The sequence below is a fragment of the Zalophus californianus genome, chromosome 2 (genome assembly GCF_009762305.2).
Source record: "Zalophus californianus isolate mZalCal1 chromosome 2, mZalCal1.pri.v2, whole genome shotgun sequence".
Lineage (NCBI taxonomy): Eukaryota > Metazoa > Chordata > Mammalia > Carnivora > Otariidae > Zalophus > Zalophus californianus.
Window position 1 is genome coordinate 195,664,305 of NC_045596.1, and position 21,068 is coordinate 195,685,372.

General features: G+C 36.1%; 1 protein-coding gene across 2 annotated transcripts in view; it reads left to right on the plus strand.

Moving 5' to 3' along the window:
* GPM6A (glycoprotein M6A) overlaps positions 1-21,068 on the plus strand; it is a 324,615-nt gene that overhangs the window by 279,363 nt on the left and 24,184 nt on the right. For both annotated transcript variants that reach the window (XM_027599958.2, XM_027599957.2), the window contains exon 3: positions 17,469-17,625. In XM_027599958.2, the coding sequence (XP_027455759.1) occupies positions 17,469-17,625 (157 nt within the window). The remainder of the gene's footprint in view (positions 1-17,468; positions 17,626-21,068) is intronic.

A 21,068-nucleotide genomic window follows, 5' to 3' on the forward strand; every position in this document is an offset into this window, starting at 1 on the left:
CAGTGATGCAATGCCCACAAAAAGAAGATAGCTTATTTTACACTGTATTTGATAATCCCAGCCAATAGTAGACTTTCAGTTTCATTAGCCACCATAGCATTTATGGCCCCTACAAGCTCTTGCATTTATTTCATGCTTCTTGATACTATGCAATTCTGTAATATTTTTCATGTTGCTTTATTTTGTCATTCTAAGTAAATTCAATGATCTTAATTTATATAGACTTTTCCTGGAATAAGATGGGTTTAGAGTTACAAATCTTAGTAGTTAATATGGCTGGTGAGAGTGACTTTGCTTTTTACTCTCATAACTCCATCAAAAAGGTTAATGACATTTCTTATTTACCCAGGGCCAGTTCCTACTGAGGTGGTGTAATTACAACTTAAGACCCTAATCTAAGACAACACTTGGTCAACCTGGACAACTTTCTAGGTAGAAGACAACTTTTCTCCAACTTCAATATCAGAAAATATGTCATATTGCTAAATTTTTAAATAATTCATCAGCTACAGACAGATAATCTTGAACAAAATATTGCTCACAGATTATTATTTTATTAATTCAAGTTCCTGATTTCTATGTAAAGAAAAGAGAAAAATGGTATACATTTCTATTAAGTAATAGAGCAAGAATTTCCTACTTTGCAGAGTGGAGGGCCTGTACCCTTGGACAGAGTGCATAGCAAAATTCTGAGGAAAAGGAAATACTTATTTGAAATATTTATGTTTATCTAAAATACATTGGCATTTAAAATTTGGGAAAGATTGGCCATAAAATAAGAAATATGACAAAGCATGTGTGAGACTGAGAACCTCTCCAGACATAGTTACTAAGAGGAGAAAGCAGTTGATGACCCACTCAGTTAAGAACTGAGATTATTTAAAAAACAGTCCCTAAATCTGAAGTATCAGTTTAGAGCTTCATCAGTGTCAGTGACTAATGGAGATGAATTAATAGCAAATTTTAAAAATCATAACCTAAAAAAAACCAAAGGAATTATATCATTTTCCTCATATTTCCCAATGTAATTTTATTTTACAAATTAGTTTTGAAAAATTACCATTATCCATTAAATTAAATTCTTTAAAGCCCTTAGCAGACAGTTCATCAATTTCCATTACATTAGCTATATAGCATGAATTGGTCCTTGAAAGTTTATAAATGATATTCATCATTTGGAATATGATTGAACTGTCTGAAAATGCTTTGGATTATTGCAGGTTAGTTTCAGAGATCCCTGAGAAAATGATTGCAAGGATATATTTTAATGTGATAAAACTGACATTTTCTTTTCAGTTTTATCTCAGCCCACACTGGACAAAATATGTTTTCACTGTGCATTATTTTAAGCTACCACAGATGTCCTTAAAATCTACAGATTCTCTATAGTTAGGCTACATCCAAATTGCTAACTTTAGATATAGAATAGAAGTTTGTAAGAAATGATGAGTCTAATAAATGAAATGAGATGATTGTATACATCTATTAGAAACCAATTGTCAAGATACTTACTTGACATTTAGACAGCAGACTTTAATATATCACAGAATTCTACTAAAGCTCTGAAGGAGTAGTGTGGGTGGGAGTTCAGAAGAGAAATCAGAGATCATAGCTTAATTTGGTACTTTTACCTTTTCTCTGTCCCATTGGAAGTTAACTGTGAAATTAATAATGCATTTTTGGAATGGGAAGAATACCATTTTGATTGGAATAAAAGCAAGTGCTCAAATTGTTTTTATATTTCAAATAACTAAAATTCTTTATACAAGGCCTTCTGAAGCTACCGAAGGAATTCAGACTCTTTCCCTGGCAGCAAACGGTTCATGAAAACAGAGGGAAGATATGTACCATAAATACTAGGTACCATTGGTGCCAACTGACATTCAAAGATTTACATACTGGTTTAGAGCAAGTAGAGATTATCCTATGGGATGCTGCCTTATAGGGATATCCGAGGAATAGGTAAGGTGAAGGGGAAACAGAGGGCGTAAAATAAGGAAATACAGAATAGAGGTGGCTGAGAGATGAATTTGCAGGCAATACGGCTTGCTTGGAAATGAGCTAAGGTAAATTTGGAAAAGAATGTGTAAGAGAATGGGAAGAAAGCACCCATTGGCCAATTTTAGTCATTTATAGTCTGTTTTTTTCTCCATAGTTCACATGCTTGGTTCCACCAAATTGGGCACTCCTGTCTCATTTCCTTTATAAAAAAGGAAAAGAAGCCTGTTTACTGGATGTGTGAACTAAAACATAAAACCAATTGCCCAAGCCTCCACTTTTTCTCCTGTGGTCACCAGGATCTGGGGATTACTTCATTCTTTATCTCAGTTTCTCTATCTCTGTCTCTTCACTGTCTTCTTTCTCTTAAACACATGCACACATCTCAACATGGGCAACATCTCTTAGTCTATAGGAAGAAATGTGAAGGTCAGGCAGAGTGAAAGATGATGATTTCATTTCAGTAATCATCTGTCTAGCATGCAAAACTGACTTTTCATAAATAAGTTTGTGTATAAATAATAAATAATATTATAAATTCGTAAGTACTATAAATACATATAGGAATAATCTCCATTCTCATGCAACCTGTGTTTTGGACATAAAATTCTCAATACCATCAGCCTTCACTAGAGGAAGGTGACCGAAGTGTAGCTCCTCCATCTTCAGCTGATGTCATCCATCAAACCATTGTGTCAGATCCCATTTGAGAAGTAGACATCCCCGTAGAGAGAGAATAGAGGGAATTTCTCAAAGATTTTGTGACCCACTGATATATTTTTAAGTATCACTCTGTCCCTTCTCATTAACTTGGTTTCTGAAAAGCTTCTCATCCCTTTCAAGTCCGTGGTCTTTTGTTGGCTCCCAAGTGTTGTGACAACGAGAGTGTGGTCTAGCCCACTGCTTCCCTTGAAGGATATTCTTACACTCCGACTACAACTTTTTTGGTTTGGCATCTCCATTCAGGCCCAATCCACGCTGGCAACAGTTCACTGCTCTACCACTTTCTGCTATGTGATGAGGAGATCATTTTCTTTTTTTTTTTTTAAGATTTTATTTATTTATTTGAGAGAGAGAGTAAGAGAGAGAGAGAGCACATGAGAGGGGGGAGGGTCAGAGGGAGAAGCAGACCCCCAACTGAGCAGGGAGCCTGATGCGGGGACTCGATCCAGGAACTGCAGGATCATGACCTGAGCCGAAGGCAGTCACTTAACCAACTGAGCCACCCAGGTGCCCAAGGAGGAGATCATTTTCTGATCTGTGAATCAGACTTCCTTACCTGCTCTTGGCAAGGTATTATTATGTGTTCCATCACTTTCATTTGGCTGAGTGAGCAAGAAGCAGGGTATGCATTTTACTTCTGCAGAGCAGATTCATAGAGGACAATGAAATATGGAAACTGGTTAGAAAATTAGATCTCAAACAATTCAGACCACTAATTTTGCTAAGTGACTTGGCTTCTTGAGTAACTTTCTGGAGGACTGAGCAAGAGACAGTCTTATTCACAAATACATGCCCCTGTATATTAATTAGACAGGAACTGTGTTTGGATTTTGACAAATTATAGTGAGGGTCTAGGATCCGGTACCCTTGATTTTCAGAGTGAATGTATTTTATTTTCTAAGTTTAATACTGTGACTTGAACTTAATGCATCAAGAACTGAGGTTACTAGATAATGAATTCTTTGGTATCGAATGCACACATAAAAATTAATCTTTGTTTGCCTAAAACAAAAGCAGGCAATAAGCTCAGATAAAATAGACATATTGGTTTTGCTCTCAACTTCCTGTGTATGTAAATCTCTAAATCTGCTTATAGTTCAGATGTTTATTTCTTGGAACTAAACAAAATAGAAAACAGTCATGGATGGGAATGAGAAAGGAAAAGAAAGCAGGAATTCATGGTAAAACAAAACCAGGTTTCATTGAATGACAGAAATCACAGCAGTACGTCAACTGCCAGGAGACTGACAATCAAACCAGATTGCTGGAATCTTCTGCTTACAAGAATTTTGAAGATCAGACAAATTAGTATTGAAGCAAGATTATTGATTAGTCTTGGAGATTCAAAAATAATTTCAGTCCCATATAGAACTTACGTTAGAACACCATATAGACTTCCTAACTTCTGGTTTAAAACACAGAAAGCATCTCCTTATACAGTATTTCACCCAGACTAGTAATCCTCAAATGAGTGTTAAACAAACAAACAAAAACACCTCACTCATATAAAACAACAACAATGAAACCAAGTATGTAAATCATGAGGACTTGAGGTAGAAAAACAAGCAAGTGTAGAACTGAGCACTGGTTCTGGGGTCAAACTTCCCCGGTTTATTTCATGTGGTATCTGCCCCTTTCTACTTTCTTGCCTTGGACAAGTTTAACCTGTCTGCCTCAGTCCCTCATCATCCGTAAAAGAGACTTAACTAATGCCAACTCCCTGAGGCTGTTACTCGGATAAAATGAGTTGATATTTTAAAACAGTTATAAAGGGCTGGTACCTATTAAGACTATGCACCTGTTTATGAACATGCTTCTCCAGCCGACCGTGGTGATGATGGTTTCGATTATGATGGTGGTGTCTTCCCTGAAGCTGGACCACGATTTTAATGCCCTGTATCACGCTTCCTAAAGGTGTTTGTCCCTGCACATACCCTACTTACCACAATACTCTTAATGCTGTACATCTTGACTAGAGTAGATGTTTCAAAGTAAGCACCAAAAGTAGGTTTCAGACTCAATTAGAATTCAAAGATCTAATTTCTCTTCTCTTTTCTAACTTCCAGGAATACAGCAACTTTAGAAACAAATATTTACAAATGAGAACATGATGATTTCATTCACATTCCTCTACATATCTGGTAGAGGAAAACTTGCTTTGCTTTTTGTGATTCAGAGAGAGATTTTGGTTGGATTCCAATTTATAGGGCAATAGTTTTTGGCTCTGTAAACTTTCCAAAAGTCAAGAGTTTTCTAAGGAGTACTTGGTCTGCCTTGGAATGTACTGATTTGCCTGAGAATGAAGGTATTCAGACAAGGCTGTTAATGAACTTCTCGTTCTGAGATGCTTACAACCCATAATTCACTTGCTAAACCTTAGTCTTTATTCAAGAGCAGCTATCTTAGTGTTTTTGCCTGCTTTGCAAATTGAATAGCAAGTATGGAATTTAAAACTTATTGTATTTATTATAGTTCTGTGTTTTTGTTTTCAAATATGCAGATATAATTTTTCAGCCTAATCTTTTGTCTCCTTTGTCTTTTAATGAATCCGCTCATTCAGCAAAAAATAGTGGGTTATACTATGTGTCGATTACTCTTCTAATCCTTAGGGATCCAGAGTAGAACAAGACAGATTGATTTTCCTCAAACACTGACATGGGAAAGATATATTAGCAAAGTGCCATCCACATCAGATGAAACAGATAGGAATCCAAGAATGGTAGAGTTCGTAGTTGAGCTGATTTCCAGGATGCATCAAGTTAAGAAATAGAAGGAATGGAGAACCTACAATAATTAATACTATAGGGCACAGGAATAAAAAATATATATATCAAATGGACTAGAATAGAGAGAGTAAAAAGAGAATTAAGTATATATAAGTAGTTATAAGTAATATAAAATTATGTCCCTATTCACATTTTTACCAAAAGACTTTCAGATGAATTGAAAATTTAAAATTCAAGAATAAACGAATTTGTAGAAGCTAGAAGAAAAATAGATTAAGATTTCCTTTATCATGGGGCAAGAAGTAACTAAGAAATGTAAGATATCACAAAGGAAAGTATATATGGATTTGATATAATATAAATTAAATTTTATTCTGTGAATTATTACTTTAAAATAATAAAAAATACACAAAACCGAGAAACATATTTACCACTTACATGACAAGAGGTCCTAATGTTAATAAAGGCAGAGTTAATTCAACAACAAAAGGATACATTTTGCAGTAGGAAAAATATAAAAACATACCTCATTGAAGAATACAAATGATTGATAGATTGTAAGTATATGTTCATCCATACTACTAAATCAAGAAAATTAATTAAAATGATACTATTGTTTTTACTGTCAAATTATCAGAAAAATTAAATGATAATACATGGTATTGGGAAACAGAGAATAAGCCCTCTAACTGTTCTCAATGCATTTTTATTTTGGTTCAGACTTTCCAGATACCACTTTGACAATACATTCCTTACAAAGATTTATCTGAAATGATCATTATTACCATGCTGTTTGTAAGGGTGGTGCATTACCTTCCTATTGCTGCTGAAATTTAGTGAATTAAAAAAAACACACACAAATTTATTGTTTGGGGTGTGTGTGTGTGTGTGTGTGTGTGTGTGTGTGTGTGTGTGTGTGTGTTTTACAGTTCTGGATATCAGAATTCTGAAATGGGTCTTACTGGGTTTATGGAAATAGGCTGAAATCAAGGTATTGGCAGGACTGTGCTCCATCTGGAGGCTCCAGGGGAGAATCTGTATTTTTATTTCTTCCAGCTTCTAGAGACCACCTGCATTCCTTGGCTTGCCCCTTCCATCTTCAAAGCCAGCACTGTCGCATCTCAGATCTCTCTCTGGATCTGACTCTGATTCTTCTGCATCTTCCTTTCATTTATTAGGACTTAACGATTATATTGTATAATATATTACATCCTGTCAACACAGGATAACCTCCAAATCTCAAATTATTAATTTAATCACATTTTCCAAGTCTCATTGAACAAGATAACATATTCACAGGTTCTGGAGGTTAGATACGAACATCTTTGGAGGGACCATTATCCTTCCTACCATTGAATGAAAGTAGTAGAGAATTGGTAAAATATATTGTGATACCTTCAAATGATAGAATATGCCATAATCTTAAAAAATATATTGATAACATTTAAAATATTCATGGTATATTTGCCAAAAATGAAGTTTGTAAAGCAGTATAGAATAATTATAACTTTTGGAATGAATTATAATTACTATGAGAAAAAAAACTGGGAGGGTAAGCAGTAAATAAACTGATTTTCTGGTTTTAACTTTATTTTTCTCTACAATGGACATATATTGCTTTTAAATCAGTAAAACAGTTGTTTAGAGAAATACCAAATTTTAAAGTTCACATTCAGAAAGGAGGTTAAGTACTTTCATGAATTGCTTAAGAAGTAGGAAAAAAAAACACAAAAGTAGCAAAACAAAGACTTCTTATGGAATCTGCTATTTCATCCTGTTATGGACACAATCAGTGATTTCATAATCAGAGGGGTTATTAATGCATTTTGTTGACATATCATTAACAGAATACTCATTTTGATAGATAAGAAGAATTTAATTTTTCTAATGTCATATTCAAAGTTCTTTGTTCTGTTAAGTTCATATATTGCATGTTGATAAAAGATTACTTTAGTGAAAGAGGGATTCAAGCCAATATGATAATGTCAGATATATCATAACTTAAATATATTGACGATTTAAAATTTTTTAAATGCATTTTGGAATGTAACATTAGTAAATGTCCATCCTACGATTGTTTGAAGAAAGCTTTATGTAAGAACAGTTGATTGTTTGGAAATGTTCGTTACATGTATAGGTTGTGACAGGCTAAATAATGGCCCCCAAAGATACCCAGAACCTAATCCCTGGAACCTGAAACTATTACTTTATGTGCAAAACAGACTTGAAGTTGTGCTTAAGGGTCTGGAGGTGGAACACTCCCTCACCTCAAGAGAGTGGGGTGATTTATTCAAATTACTGAACAAAGGAAACTACCAACCAAGAATACTGTATCTGCTAAAATTATCCTTCAAAAATGAAGGAGAAATTTTTAAAAATTCCCAGATAAACAAAAGCTGAGTGATATTATCACCATTAGACTTGCCTTACAAGAAATGCTAAAGGGAGCCCTTCAAATTTGAAATGAAAGGACTTTAAATGGCAACAAAAAAGCCCATGAAAGTATAAAGCTCACTGGTAAAGGTAAATATATAGACAAATACAGACTGTAAAACTGTAATGTATGTAAATCACTTTTAATTCCGGCATAGAAGTTAAAAGACAAAGGTATACAAAAAACTGTATAAACTATAAAAGTGTGTTAGCGGATAAATAATGTTAAAAGGTGTAAATTGTAACACCAGTAACATAAAGTGTATAAAGGGGAAAAGTAACTTTAGAGTATTTATTTGCAATTGTGGTTAAGTTGTTATCAGCTTAAAATAGATTAAGTATGAGGTGTTTTATGTAAGACCCATCATGATCTCAAAGAAAATACCTTTAGAAGGTATACAAAAGAAAGTACGAAAGGAATCAAACCATGTCAAAAGAAAAAAATCAACAAAATAGAAAGGAAGACAGAGGAAGAGACAAAAAAAAGCTACACAACAGGTAGAAGACAATTCAAAATGGCAATAATAAGTCCTTTCCTACCAATAATCACTAAACATAAAGGGATTAAATTCCCCAAAGGACATAGAGTGACTGAATGAATAATAAATAAGGTCCAAACATATGTAGTCTACAAGAGAAGTGCTTTAGATTTAGACACACATACACTAAAAGTAAAGCATGAAAAAAGATATTCCATGCAAATGATAACCGAGAGAAAGGAGGGATGGCCATAAAAATATCAATCAAAATAGACTTTAAGTCAAAACTGTCAAAAGAAACAAAGGATGTTATATAATGATAAGTGGGTCAGTTCACCAAGAATATATATGCACATAACATCAGAGCACCCAAATATATGAAGCAAATATTGACAGACCTGAAGAGAGAAATAGATAGCATCACAATAACTGTAGGGGAATTCAATATTCTACTTTCTGTACAGGATAGAACAACCAGACAGCAGATGAATAAGGAAACAGAGGAGTTGAACAACACTGTAGAACAAATGGGCCTAACAGAATTATCTAGAACATTCTACCCAACAAGCAGAATACACATCCTTCTTGAGTGCACATGGACATCATCCAGGATTGATCCCATGTTAGGTCAGAAAACAAGTTTTAGCAAATGTAAGAGGCCTAAATTCCAAATGACATCCTCTAATTTACAATAGAATCAAGAGGAATAAAACACTTAGGAATAAACTTAACCAACTTGGTGAAATAATTTAAAGAAGCTACAAATAAATGTAATGACATCTCATGTTCATAGATTGGAAGATATAATATTGTTAAACTGCCCATACTACCCAAAGTGATTCATAGATTAAGTGCAAAATCCAAACGGAATTTGTTACAGAAATAGAGAAATCCTAAAATTCTGTGGAATCACAAAGGACACCAAATAACCAAACAATCTTGAGAAAGATGAATAAAGCTGGAAGCTTCACACTTCCTGATTTCAAAGCATAGTAGAAAGCTACAGTAATCAAAACAGTGTAGTAGTGGGGCGCCTGGTGGCTTCGTCTGTTAAGCGTCTCCCTTCAGCTCAGGTCATGATCCCAGGGTCCTGGGATCGAGCCCCTTGTTGGACTCCTTGCTCTGCGGGGGCCAGGTTCTCCGTCTCCCTCTGCCTGCCACTCCCCCTGCTTGTGCACACTAGCTCTCTCTCCCTCTCTGTCAAATAAATAAAATCTTAAAAGAAAGAAAGAAAGAAAGAAAACAATGTAGTCGTGACATAAGAGACATATGGATTAATGGAACAGAATGGAGAGCCCAGAAAGAAAATCTTGTATAGTGAAAGTGATTTTGAATAAGGGTGCCCAGGCACAATGGGGAAGGGGTAGTCTCTTCAATAAATGGTGCTGGGAAAACTGGATATTCACTTGCAAAGCAATGATATTGGACCTTCATCTTACATTATAGACGAAAATCAATTCAGTTCAAAGCTGATGAAAGAACTAAATGTAAGACCTAAAATCATAAAACTCCTAGAAGGAAATAGAGGGGGAAACTTCATAATGTTGGGATTGGCAATGACTCTTGGATATGGCACCAAAGCACAAGCAACAAAAGCAAAAATCGACAAGTGAGACTACATCAAACTTAAAAGCTTCTGTGCAGCAAAAGAAATACTTAACAGGGTGAAAAGGCAACCTACAGAATGGGAAAAAATATTTGCAAGCCATATATCCAATAAGGGGTTAATATCCAAACTATATAGGAACCCCTACAACTCAATAGCAAAACAAGAACCTGACTTAAAATGGGCAAAAGACTCCAATAGACATTTCTTCAAAGAAGACATACAAATGGCCAACAGGCATATGAAAAAAAGATGCGCAACATTACTCATCGTCTAGGAAATGTCAATCAAAACCATAATGAGATATCACCTCACAATAGGTGGTATAACCATTACATAAAAAACAAACAAAATAAAGTATGATCCAGCAATCCCACGTCCAGTTATTTATCCAAATGGTTTGAAATCAAGATCTCAAAGAGAGATTTGCATTCCCGTGTTAATTGCAGCATTATTCACAATAGCCAACATGTGGACATTACCTAAACGTCCGTCCACAGATGAATGGTAAAGGAAAGGAGGTTTATACACGGAATGGAATATCATTAAGCCATAAAAGAGAAGAAAGTTCTGTTATGTTCTCCAAACACGGATGAACTTTGAGGACTTTATGCTAAGTGATAAGCCAGTCACAGAAGGACAAATACAGCATGATTCCACTTACATGAGATGCCTAACGTAGTCAAACTCATAGAAACAGAAAGTAGGATGATGTTAGCCAAGGGCTGGGGAGAAGAACAGGGAGTTCCTGTTCGCGGGGTTTAGGGTTTCAGTTACACAAGATGAACAAGTTCTGAACACTTACTGTACAACACCATGCTATGGCTAATACTGTGTTGTACACTTAACTTAAGAGGCTAGAGCTCGTGGTATGTGTTTTTTGCCTCACTTAAAAACTAATAAAACATGGATATTCTCCATCACAACTGTGAAGATTCTAAAACAGTTTCAAGTAGTCTCTAAAATTGCTGATTTTTTTTTTTTTTTTTTTTTTTTTTTACTGAGGTTGTATAGGATATACATAAATATCTCACTCTGAGCTAGAAAATCCACTCACCTCCAACTCGGTAATATACTGGTTTTAGGTGCTTAGGAGGAAGCAGCCATTTCCCGACTTTGAGAAGAGGTATATCATATGCACTAGCAACTTGTCCTATATTCTTTTATTTTTTAACATACACGTGCGTTAGACAATATGCAAATTAGTTTAAAATAGTCCTTACAGGTACAGAAATACTAAAGAAGTAAAGAAATAAAGTAACTGTATGAGTTTCTTGAGTCGACTATAACAAACTCGGTGCCTTAAAACAATACAACCTTATTCTCTCACAGTTGGGGAGGCCCGAAGTCTAAAGCCAAGGTGTCAGCAGAACTGCATTCCCTCCTGAGACCCTAGGGAAGATTCTGTTCCTTGCCTCTCACAGGCTTGCTGGTTGCAGGCATCCTTTGATTTGAGGCCCCATCACTCAAGTGTCTGCCTCCATCTTCACTGTCCCGCCTCCTTTTCTGAGTATCTTTCTCAAAACTCCCTCTGCCCATCTCTCATAAAGATACCTGTGACTGCCTTTAGGGTCCACCCGAGTTTTCCAGGATAAGCTTCTCCTCCCAAGATCTTTAACTTATCACCATGTACACCATAGAAGGTAAAATTGACTCTTTGCCATATAAAGTAATATTCAGAGGCTTCAAGGATTAAGAAGTGAATATATTTGGAGGGAAGCATTTTTTTAACCTACCACAGTCACCAATGTTCTTTTCTGCTTTTGCAACAATTGCTACCTATAGAAGCTTTTTCTAAGTATGAAAATACCAGAAAAGTCTAGCAATACATGAGCACAGTAAATATGCCTATATAGTTCTTTCTGGAGGCACTTTTTTTTTCATTTGCATAGCACTTTATTTCTTTTTAAGTTTTTATTTAAATTCCAGTTCATTAACATACAGTGTAATATTAGTTTCAGGTGTACAGTATAGTGATTCAACACTTCCTTACAACACCCGGTGCTCATCAGGATGTGTACTCTTAATCCCCTCCAAAGGTGGTCTTTTTTAATAAATGATGTTAGGACAACTAGACACCTTTTCTTCATTCTTTTTCTTTTAATTTTTATAGCTTTTATTTTTGAACGTCTTAACTTTATAAGTAATATATGAATACCTGGAGTTTTATCCAAGCAAATCCCTGACATCATATCACGTCACCCCAAAATACCCCAAATATATGTCTTCAGAAGAGGACTTTTAGAAATAATACAAATAAGGCTATTATAACACTGGACAAAATTAACAACGCCACTTCACTCTTTGATATTGTAACTAATATGAACCTATAAAATATGGATGCTGCTAACCTCCCCATCCCCCAGAGAGGCATCCACATCTGAGAGTTTTCCGGTGTGATAGACAGCCATTTTGAAAAAGGTAAAATTAGATCCAGTTTTTGCACTACCCAAAGAATAAACACCAAATTGATCAGAAGTCTAAGTGTAATAAAATGGTATGATACACATGCTAGAAGAAAACATCATTCCTGTATAACCTGGGTATAAATAAAGGCTTATAACTATTACTAAAATCCCAGTGTAACAAAAGAGAAGACAGATAACTTAGACAACATCGAAGTTTTTGTTTTTTTAAGTGTCACGGCAAAATGCCATAAGCAAAGTCAAAAGACAGATGGCACACTAGGAGAAAATATTAGCAACATGTGTTATAGGTAAAAACCAAATATTCCCAATATACAAATCTTACAGATAAGTGGGCAAAAGATATGACAATTCACAAAAAGACAAATGTTGCCTATGATTCTATAAAAAGACGTTCCATTTCACTCTTACTAAGATAAATAGAGCAAAACTACGATACCAGTTATCACCCATCAGTTAGCAATAATTCAAAAGTTTGACAATATAGTCTTTTGTTGAGGCTGTAGAGAAGGAGTCTCATACATCCCTGTTGGGGATGCAGAAACGGTACAACCCTTACAGAGAGGAATTTGGCAGTTTCTAACAAAGCTGCGTGCTTTTGCTTTTCAACTCATCCATCCTCCTACCCTAAATATACACTATCAATTATTCTGATACATTTGTGCAAGATTATTCATTGCAGTATTATTTGTAATTGCAAAATATTGATTATCTATCTAAATATTTAAGCATAGAATATGGGGTAAATAAATACATATATACACTAGGACTACCATGCAGCTGTCGAAGAAAATAAGGAAGATCTCTGAACTGATATGGAGTGATTTTAAGGATATTACTGATCAATAAAAGCTAAGTGCAAAAGAGCATGTGTATAGGCCGCCTTCTATGTAAAAGCAAAAGGAAAACAGGAATATGTACACACACATATACACATGCTTGCCTTTACATAAAAAAACACAAGAAGGATGCAAGGGAGCAATGAACAAGGAATAGGTCGGAAGGGATAGGGGAGGTCATGACCCTTCTCTGGGGGTATCTTTTTTATACAGATTTGACTCTTGGAAGCATGTTAATGATATTCTATATGTTCAGAAATGAAATTAAGTCAATATTGTTGGGATGGAGAACCTAAAACTGAAACAAACTGAAACAAATAGATCGCCACTGCATTTCAAATGAATGCCGTAAGCCCAATGAAAGGAAGAAAAAAGAATGAACTAATCCAAGTAATTTAGAAACTCAGTGTTTGACTATATATTCTTAGTCTTGGGTGGAGGGTTAGGGGATTTGCAAACATTCTGCATTCTTTTCAGATAGGTTTGATTTTTGTAATACTTTGGATGAAATAATACTGAAATAGTTTTAGATTTATTATGAATCAAACAAAAGAATATATGTGTTATTCTTGGGAATTAGGATTCTCACTAAGGAAGAAGGTCATACAAATACAGAGTGGGGGAAGGCCACAAAAAAACCCCTGTGGGAATCGATTAGATTTGGAAATATCACTATGAACTCGAGAGTTCTAAAATACGTGTGTGTCTGATATGCAAATATATGCGCACCGGTACATGTATGCGCATATATACATAGATACCTGAATGTATGTGTTTATGTCATTGTATATATGAATGTGTGTGTGTACATGCATGTATTCCCTAACTTGGTACGCTGAAAAGACCAAGAGGCAAAGATATCACAGCAGCGAGTCCCCACGTCTTGGTCTCCAATACTACTGCTCATTAAAAGAACCAGGGCTTCAGATGTCCATCGACAGATGAATGGATAAAGAAAATGTGGCATATATTTACAATGGAATATTACGCAGCCATCAAAAGAATGGAATCTTGCCATTTGCAACGATGTGGATAGAACTAGAGGGTATTATCCTAAGCGAAATAAGTCAATCAGAGAAAGACAATTATCATATGATTTTACTGATATGTGGAATTTAAGAAACAAAACAGAGGATCATAGGGGAAGAGAGGAAAAAATGAAATAAGATGAAAAGATGAAACCAGAGAGGGAGACAAACCGCAAGAGACTCTTAATCATAGGAAACAAACTGAGGGTTGCTGGAGGGGACGTGGGGTAGAGGGATGGGGTGGCTGGTGAAGGACACTGGGGAGGGTATGTGTTGTAATGAACACGGGGTATAAGACTGATGAATCACAGACCTGTACCCCTGAAACAAATAATACATTATATGTTAATTAATTGAATTTAAATTAAAAAATAAATATAGACACATTAAAAAAATAGAACGAGGGCTTGGCAAAGAGATGCCTAATTTGGGGGTTGAGGGAGGTATGTACAAAGAGAGCCTCGGTCCTCTTGCTGTGTGAGAAAGAAAGGAATACTTTACAAAAAATGATGGGCACACGTCACAAGGATATAGGAGTCGGCTTTGGGAATGCCCACTGGCCAAGTCTAGAAAAACTTAAGCACCAAAATAATTAAGAAGAGTAGTGGCTTATAAACTTCAGAGAAAAAAGCAGACATCCTTAGTTCATATAATTAATAAATAGACAAATAAACAAAAAATTAATAAAAAGGGGAAAAGGGAGGGCTCTTGCTTATGTCAGAATATCTAGTACCAACTGGTAAATGTGAATGAGTACTACAGTTAGAAAATGAGCATTTTGTTAATGCAGTAGGAAGATTGGATTAGTCAAGATCCATCAATGACTGCTAACACTGGCAGGAAATTTCAATGTAGAACAGGATGTTTATCTCTTCACAGATGACTTACTAGCTACAAGGGAAATAACAGCAATTGCGCAGTACAGAAATTAGACATCATCTTGTCTAGATGATCCAAATCAGCATCACTACTGAGGGGCAGATGCACAGAAAATCACCTTTATTGTATTCCAGCCATGAATGAGTAATCTGAGTCTAATCAAGAGGAAACATCAGAGAAACTCAAAGTGAAGAATGTTATATCTAATAAGGACAGAGTGGGATTTTACTCCTCAACAGCATCAATTTCATAAAGACAAAGAGGCTGTGGATGTGTTCCTGGTTAAAAGAAAGTAAAGACAGGTGGCCAATAACTGCAGTATTTACCCCTAGACTGGATCCCTTACTGGGAGAGAAGATGCCAGAAAGTTCATCACTGGGTCAGTCCGGTTGGTAAAACTGGAATACAATGAGATTTAACACAAGTATTACATCAATATTAGATTCCCTGAAGTCAGTAAGTATACTGTGGAGAATTTTTCTATGTTCAGATGTAATTCTCCAGAGACAGAGAGAAACACAAGAAAACAATAAAGTAAATGAGGTAAAATATTATAAAATAGATCAAGGATGTCGAGTTTATCTTCATACTGTTCATTTTCCACAACTTCTTTATAAATTTGAAATTACTTCTGAATAAAAATTTAAGTATATTTTAAAACATGTCATTTTAACCTAAAAGTTTTATGGAGAAGCCCATTGAATCAAATTCTTCAAAGTCCCATCTGTAAGTTGAAATCCTCAGATTCTTTCACATGCATAATAAGCTTACAAGTTCACATCATCTGCCTCATTGCCCTTGACAAGTAAAATTGTGCAATATTTAGATTTTCAGACAGTGAAAATCAGTCACTAAACAATTGCCCTGGTACAGTGAATGTTAGCAGGCTCTTCTTATTCTTTTTATATGCAACAAATTCACTTATGCTATTACATGTATTTTTTAAAAAATATTGTCATAACATCAAGAGTTTCTAAATCTCTATCAGCATGCTCAAGCTTTCTAATCCCTCATTTGTCCCCTGATAAAGAGTCAACAGGGTATTTCCATCATTGGCCTCCACCAGTATCTACTCCATTCATACTCTAATAATGAGAGGAAAGAGAAAAAAAATAAACTTGACAGTGAGAAATATGGAGCAATTTTCTTACAAATGGATCTCAAGAGTATGAAAGCAGAATGTTAGCTAACATATATACCTCTCCACATACCATGGCTACACAAGTAGCTTTGTTGCTTTTTTTTTTTTTTAAGATTTTATTTATTTGACAGAGACACAGCGAGAGAGGGAACACAAGCAGGGGGAGTGGGAGAGGGAGAAGCAGGCTTCCCGCTGAGCAGGGAGGCCGACACGGGGCTCGATCCCAGGACCCTGGGATCATGACCGGAGCCGAAGGCAGATGCTTAACCAACTGAGCCACCCAGGTGCCCCAAGTAGCTTTGTTTCTTGAAGTCGCAAAATTGTTAACTTACGGTTTTTCATTCCAAAGGGCTTTGGGATTCTCATTTAGTATCTAGAATAACAGAAACATCTGTCTGCAATTTATAGACGATGCAGGTGTCTCTCCCTGCCCTCTGCCTTTAAATACATGGGCACTGAATCATGAGAAAGGAAAGAATGCCCTCCCATTCCTCCATGGTATTATGCCCAAACTGGGCTCAGGCCCAGTTCCATAGCCAAATTCTGAATCCATTAGTGATTCTGCCTTAAAGGCTTGATTTTTCAAAACTGTAACTTTTCTTTAAAAACATAATTTTTTCCATTATTGACATTGATATCAGCAGAAAATATTAGTGACTGTTTACGATAAGTGTGGAATAAAACATAATTATAATTGGCTATAATAAGAAAAATATGAGGTGGTCATCTAATTGAAAATGGATTTATCATTACCATGATGCTTTCTTCCTCTTTTGTTTTCAAAACTCGGTAGTAGATATATAAATCTTTATATTTGATACTTTGTCATAATTGGAGAAATGATATGATGATTATCCTACTTAACAAATGAATTTCAGCAGACGTCTTTCACAATGTGACTCAGTGCTTGCCCAAGACTACCTTGGCGTGAACCAGGGAAGGGGAGGCAGGAAGAAAAGAGGGGAAAACAAAGGTCAAAGCCCTGTCAACAAATACTAGAAGAGGCTGAACAAAAAATATATACAAACATTAGGCCTCTAAAGCAAAAATGTTTTTAAGTCCAACCTCCCTTATGGACATAAATATTCTGTGGCTGTCATTCCAAAGGAGCCTGAGCACGTGAGAATCAGTTGCTGCCAATCAGGCATGAAGAGTTATTGAAATAAATCCCTTTGTCTCTTCTCCCCCAGGATTGACATCTTCAAGTACGTGATCTACGGCATCGCGGCTGCCTTCTTTGTGTATGGCATTCTGCTGATGGTGGAAGGTTTCTTCACGACCGGTGCCATCAAAGATCTCTATGGGGATTTCAAAATCACCACTTGCGGGAGATGCGTGAGCGCCTGGGTATGTTATTTGTCAATGTTCAGGGTTTAATGTGGGCTTGTTGCAATAGCACACAGGTGTTTGTATTCATCTGCCAAGAATTATTTTTTTATCACGGTAACATTCCCTCCTCTGATGGCGATCTAAAAATCTTAAAAATACTATTTTCTAAGTTAAGATTATTCCGTGTGAAAATTCAGCTGCAGATCCTCAAATCATATGCAACACAACTGGTTTTTGTTTTAGAGGCAGCAAAGCTGGAGATTGATTCATGATTTTTTTTTCCCAAAGGGCTTTGGGCTTCCCATACAATATTTAGAATAACAGAAAAAGTCCATCTGCAATTTGGGGCAATACATGTGTCTCCCCTCCTTAAATATATGCCTTTGCATTTTACTGTAAATTTGAGGGAACTATACTATGTAATTTCTGTTTAATATGACATAAGGTAAAAATTATACTATTATATTTAGTTATGTTTTAAATCCTGACTGATATGATATTTAATGGTAAATCAAACTTGTAGTCCTATTCTAAAGCTAATACAATGCAGACAATGCATGTATATCTGTTAAAGCACAAGAGCAGTTTAAAAATTAAGGGTAATACAGTTGAAAGGACTTAGCATTTTTATGCAGAGTGATTTTCCTATAAAGAAATGTTGGAACTCCCACCATCGACTAACAGGCTTTTCTTCTTTTTCCAATGTTCTATAAGAACGTCTACATATCTTTCATATTAAGTAAGAGGTCTCTAATAGTGAATGATATAGTTTATTTCAGTCTTACATAAAAGTTTGAAAATAGCTGTTAACCACCAAACTTTCGCTGGTAAAACCAAAATTTTACCAGCTTGTAGCAAGTTCTATCATGGTGCTTAGAGTCAGAGGTGATAATTATCTGAAAATAGTTTGCCCAGTGTTATGGGTACTTGCAGTTGTCTTTGGAATCATTGCTTATAAGACTCCTTTCTTTCCTGGAATGATACTTATTGTAATAACTAAGTCTTTAGGATTAGTAATACCAAATTACAGATTTGGTGGAAGTTAAGTTAAAGGTCTTTGAGTCATTTAAAAAATAAAATAAGACTATTCTGTGAGCCAATTATCAGTGGTACCTTCAGCAGTTTCTCTATTAAGAAAGCCTGGGTGGCTCAGTTGGTTAAGCGTCTGCCTTTGGCTCAGGTCATGATCCCAGGGTCCTGGGGTCGAACCCCGCATCGGGCTCCCTGCTCAGGAGGGAGTCTGCTTTTCCCTCTCCCCCTGCCATTCCCCCCATTTGTGCTCTCTGGCTCTATCTCTCTGTCATATAAATAAATAAAATCTTAAAAAAAAAGCAAGTTGTGATTTGAGGTTCATTTATATTCTGCCAAGAGAGTACAGTGATTTCAATTAATGATAGGCTTTCTTCCAGTTGGGACAGTACTATTATAATACCATGTGTGCACCTTAGTGAGGCACTTAACTCCTCTGGATCACAGCTTACTCATTTACAAAATGAAGATATTACATCATCCTTAAAGCTCATTCCAGCTTAGAGAGTCCATGATTCTAAAGCACTATTGAAATAATAGAGAAAAAGAAAATACCTAAGCACATTTCTACCACTGGGGAGAGAAATCTTTGGCCAGAAAGAGTGCAGTTGATGATGCTGTTGTGCTGAGAATTGTAAAATCACTCCGTAGGATTGGATGCAGGGGTAAAACATCACAGAAGAAAACACACATCTGTGTACAGTTAATAATTGTCTGCTTACCATTCAAACATCCCAAAGATATTTCAAATAAGAATGTTTAAAGCACAAACATGAGCCACCTTTTTCTTCCTATAATAGTAACAAGTGTTCATCAGTCCCACCCAGCAGACCAGAAGGCTGACACAGCTGCATGGGCTCCTCCAGAGGTGATTAGGAGGGAGTTGGGCCCCTGAGACACCCCACCCACTCCTTTAGCACCCCCTTTGCTGCCTGGGAATGAGCAGAACTCCGCAGAAGTAGGAGCTACATGCTTGTGCATCTGCAGAGCACTGGGGCACTTAGGGGCCCAGCTCCCCTGCCCAGAAGTACAGGGACATGGGACCTGTGACCCTCTCTGCACACAACACACCCACCTCGCTTGTCCTGCAGGGTTTGCAGTCACAGTGAACGGGGAGTGGGTTTCAGTCACCCTCTCCTGCTACTCATCTTCCCTTGTTCCCTATTTCCACTCTGCTGCCTTTTTTTTTTTTCATTTGTAGGTAAATTATACCTTACAGTCTACTCTGTGTTCTATGAGTTCACCTGTTAGCCTGGGTTATTAGTCTTCCTTCACATTAAAAATGTCCTCTTGATGCTACATCAATGCATTTCTTGGAATACTGAATAATATTCAAGGGTGGTATAGTTGTGGTTTTGTTTTCGTTCTTGTTTTCGGCAACAACCATATTAAGTGAAAAGCTTCCAGAATTGGGAGTAAAAGAAACTTGTTATTCAGTCCCTGTCTCTCCATGTTGTATAAAAAGTAAAATGGTTACCAACTGAATCTACATCAGCACAAATGCAGTTAATATTAAAGCAGCATTATATCACTGAATAGAGGATGCTAATCAATACTCTCTTTTCTTAATGAATGCTCTTGAAAGCATAAGTTGATCTGCATTATGAGTTTCCCCTCATGCGGTATCAATACGAATTCAGGTTCATTTCAACATTTTAAATGCTATCCTTCAAAACCCTGAGCGTGGGACACATAAAACATAAAAGCACAGTATTAACCTTTGTATTATGATATCATGTGAAAAGTCATTAAAATGCTTTAAGTAACAAAATTTACTTAAGTTAAATATTAAATGGCACCAAGTTGAGTACGAGTCAACACGTTATTCGATACATTAAACATGAGCTTAATAAGTTTAATGAATATAGAAATACTTATTTTCTTTGAATTTCCATTAAATATTAAACCAAAAATCATATTTATTGAGCTTCAACTGGGGAGGCATTCAGTGTTTCACATTTTGAAGTCTGGAAGTATGTTGTGCCATCACTAAGCTTTCTCATTTCCCAAAATTTCCTAATTACCATTATAACACCAACGTGGATCTCAGAATCTATGCTTGTTCTGACACTTTAGATTTTTAAGCCCAACAGTTTTGAAGTAATGGAATTCTTAAATGTACTTCTCTCTGTGGAAGTTCCTACATTTATTTTTCACAAATTACCTGCTCTAAGACCCAAATAAAACAAGAAAAACTTTAGAAAATATGTGTATTCATTTGTGAGGGCTGCCATAACAAAGGGACCACAGCGAATGGCTTGAACAGTGGAGATTTATTGTCTCACATTTCTGGAAGCCAGAAGTCCCAGGTCAGGGTGTTGGGAGGGTTGGTTCCTTCTGAGGCCACGTGGGAGAATCTGTTCCTCGAGCCTTGGTGTGTTGCTGGCCGTCTTTGGCATCCCCCGATCATTACCCTCATCTCCGCATGATGC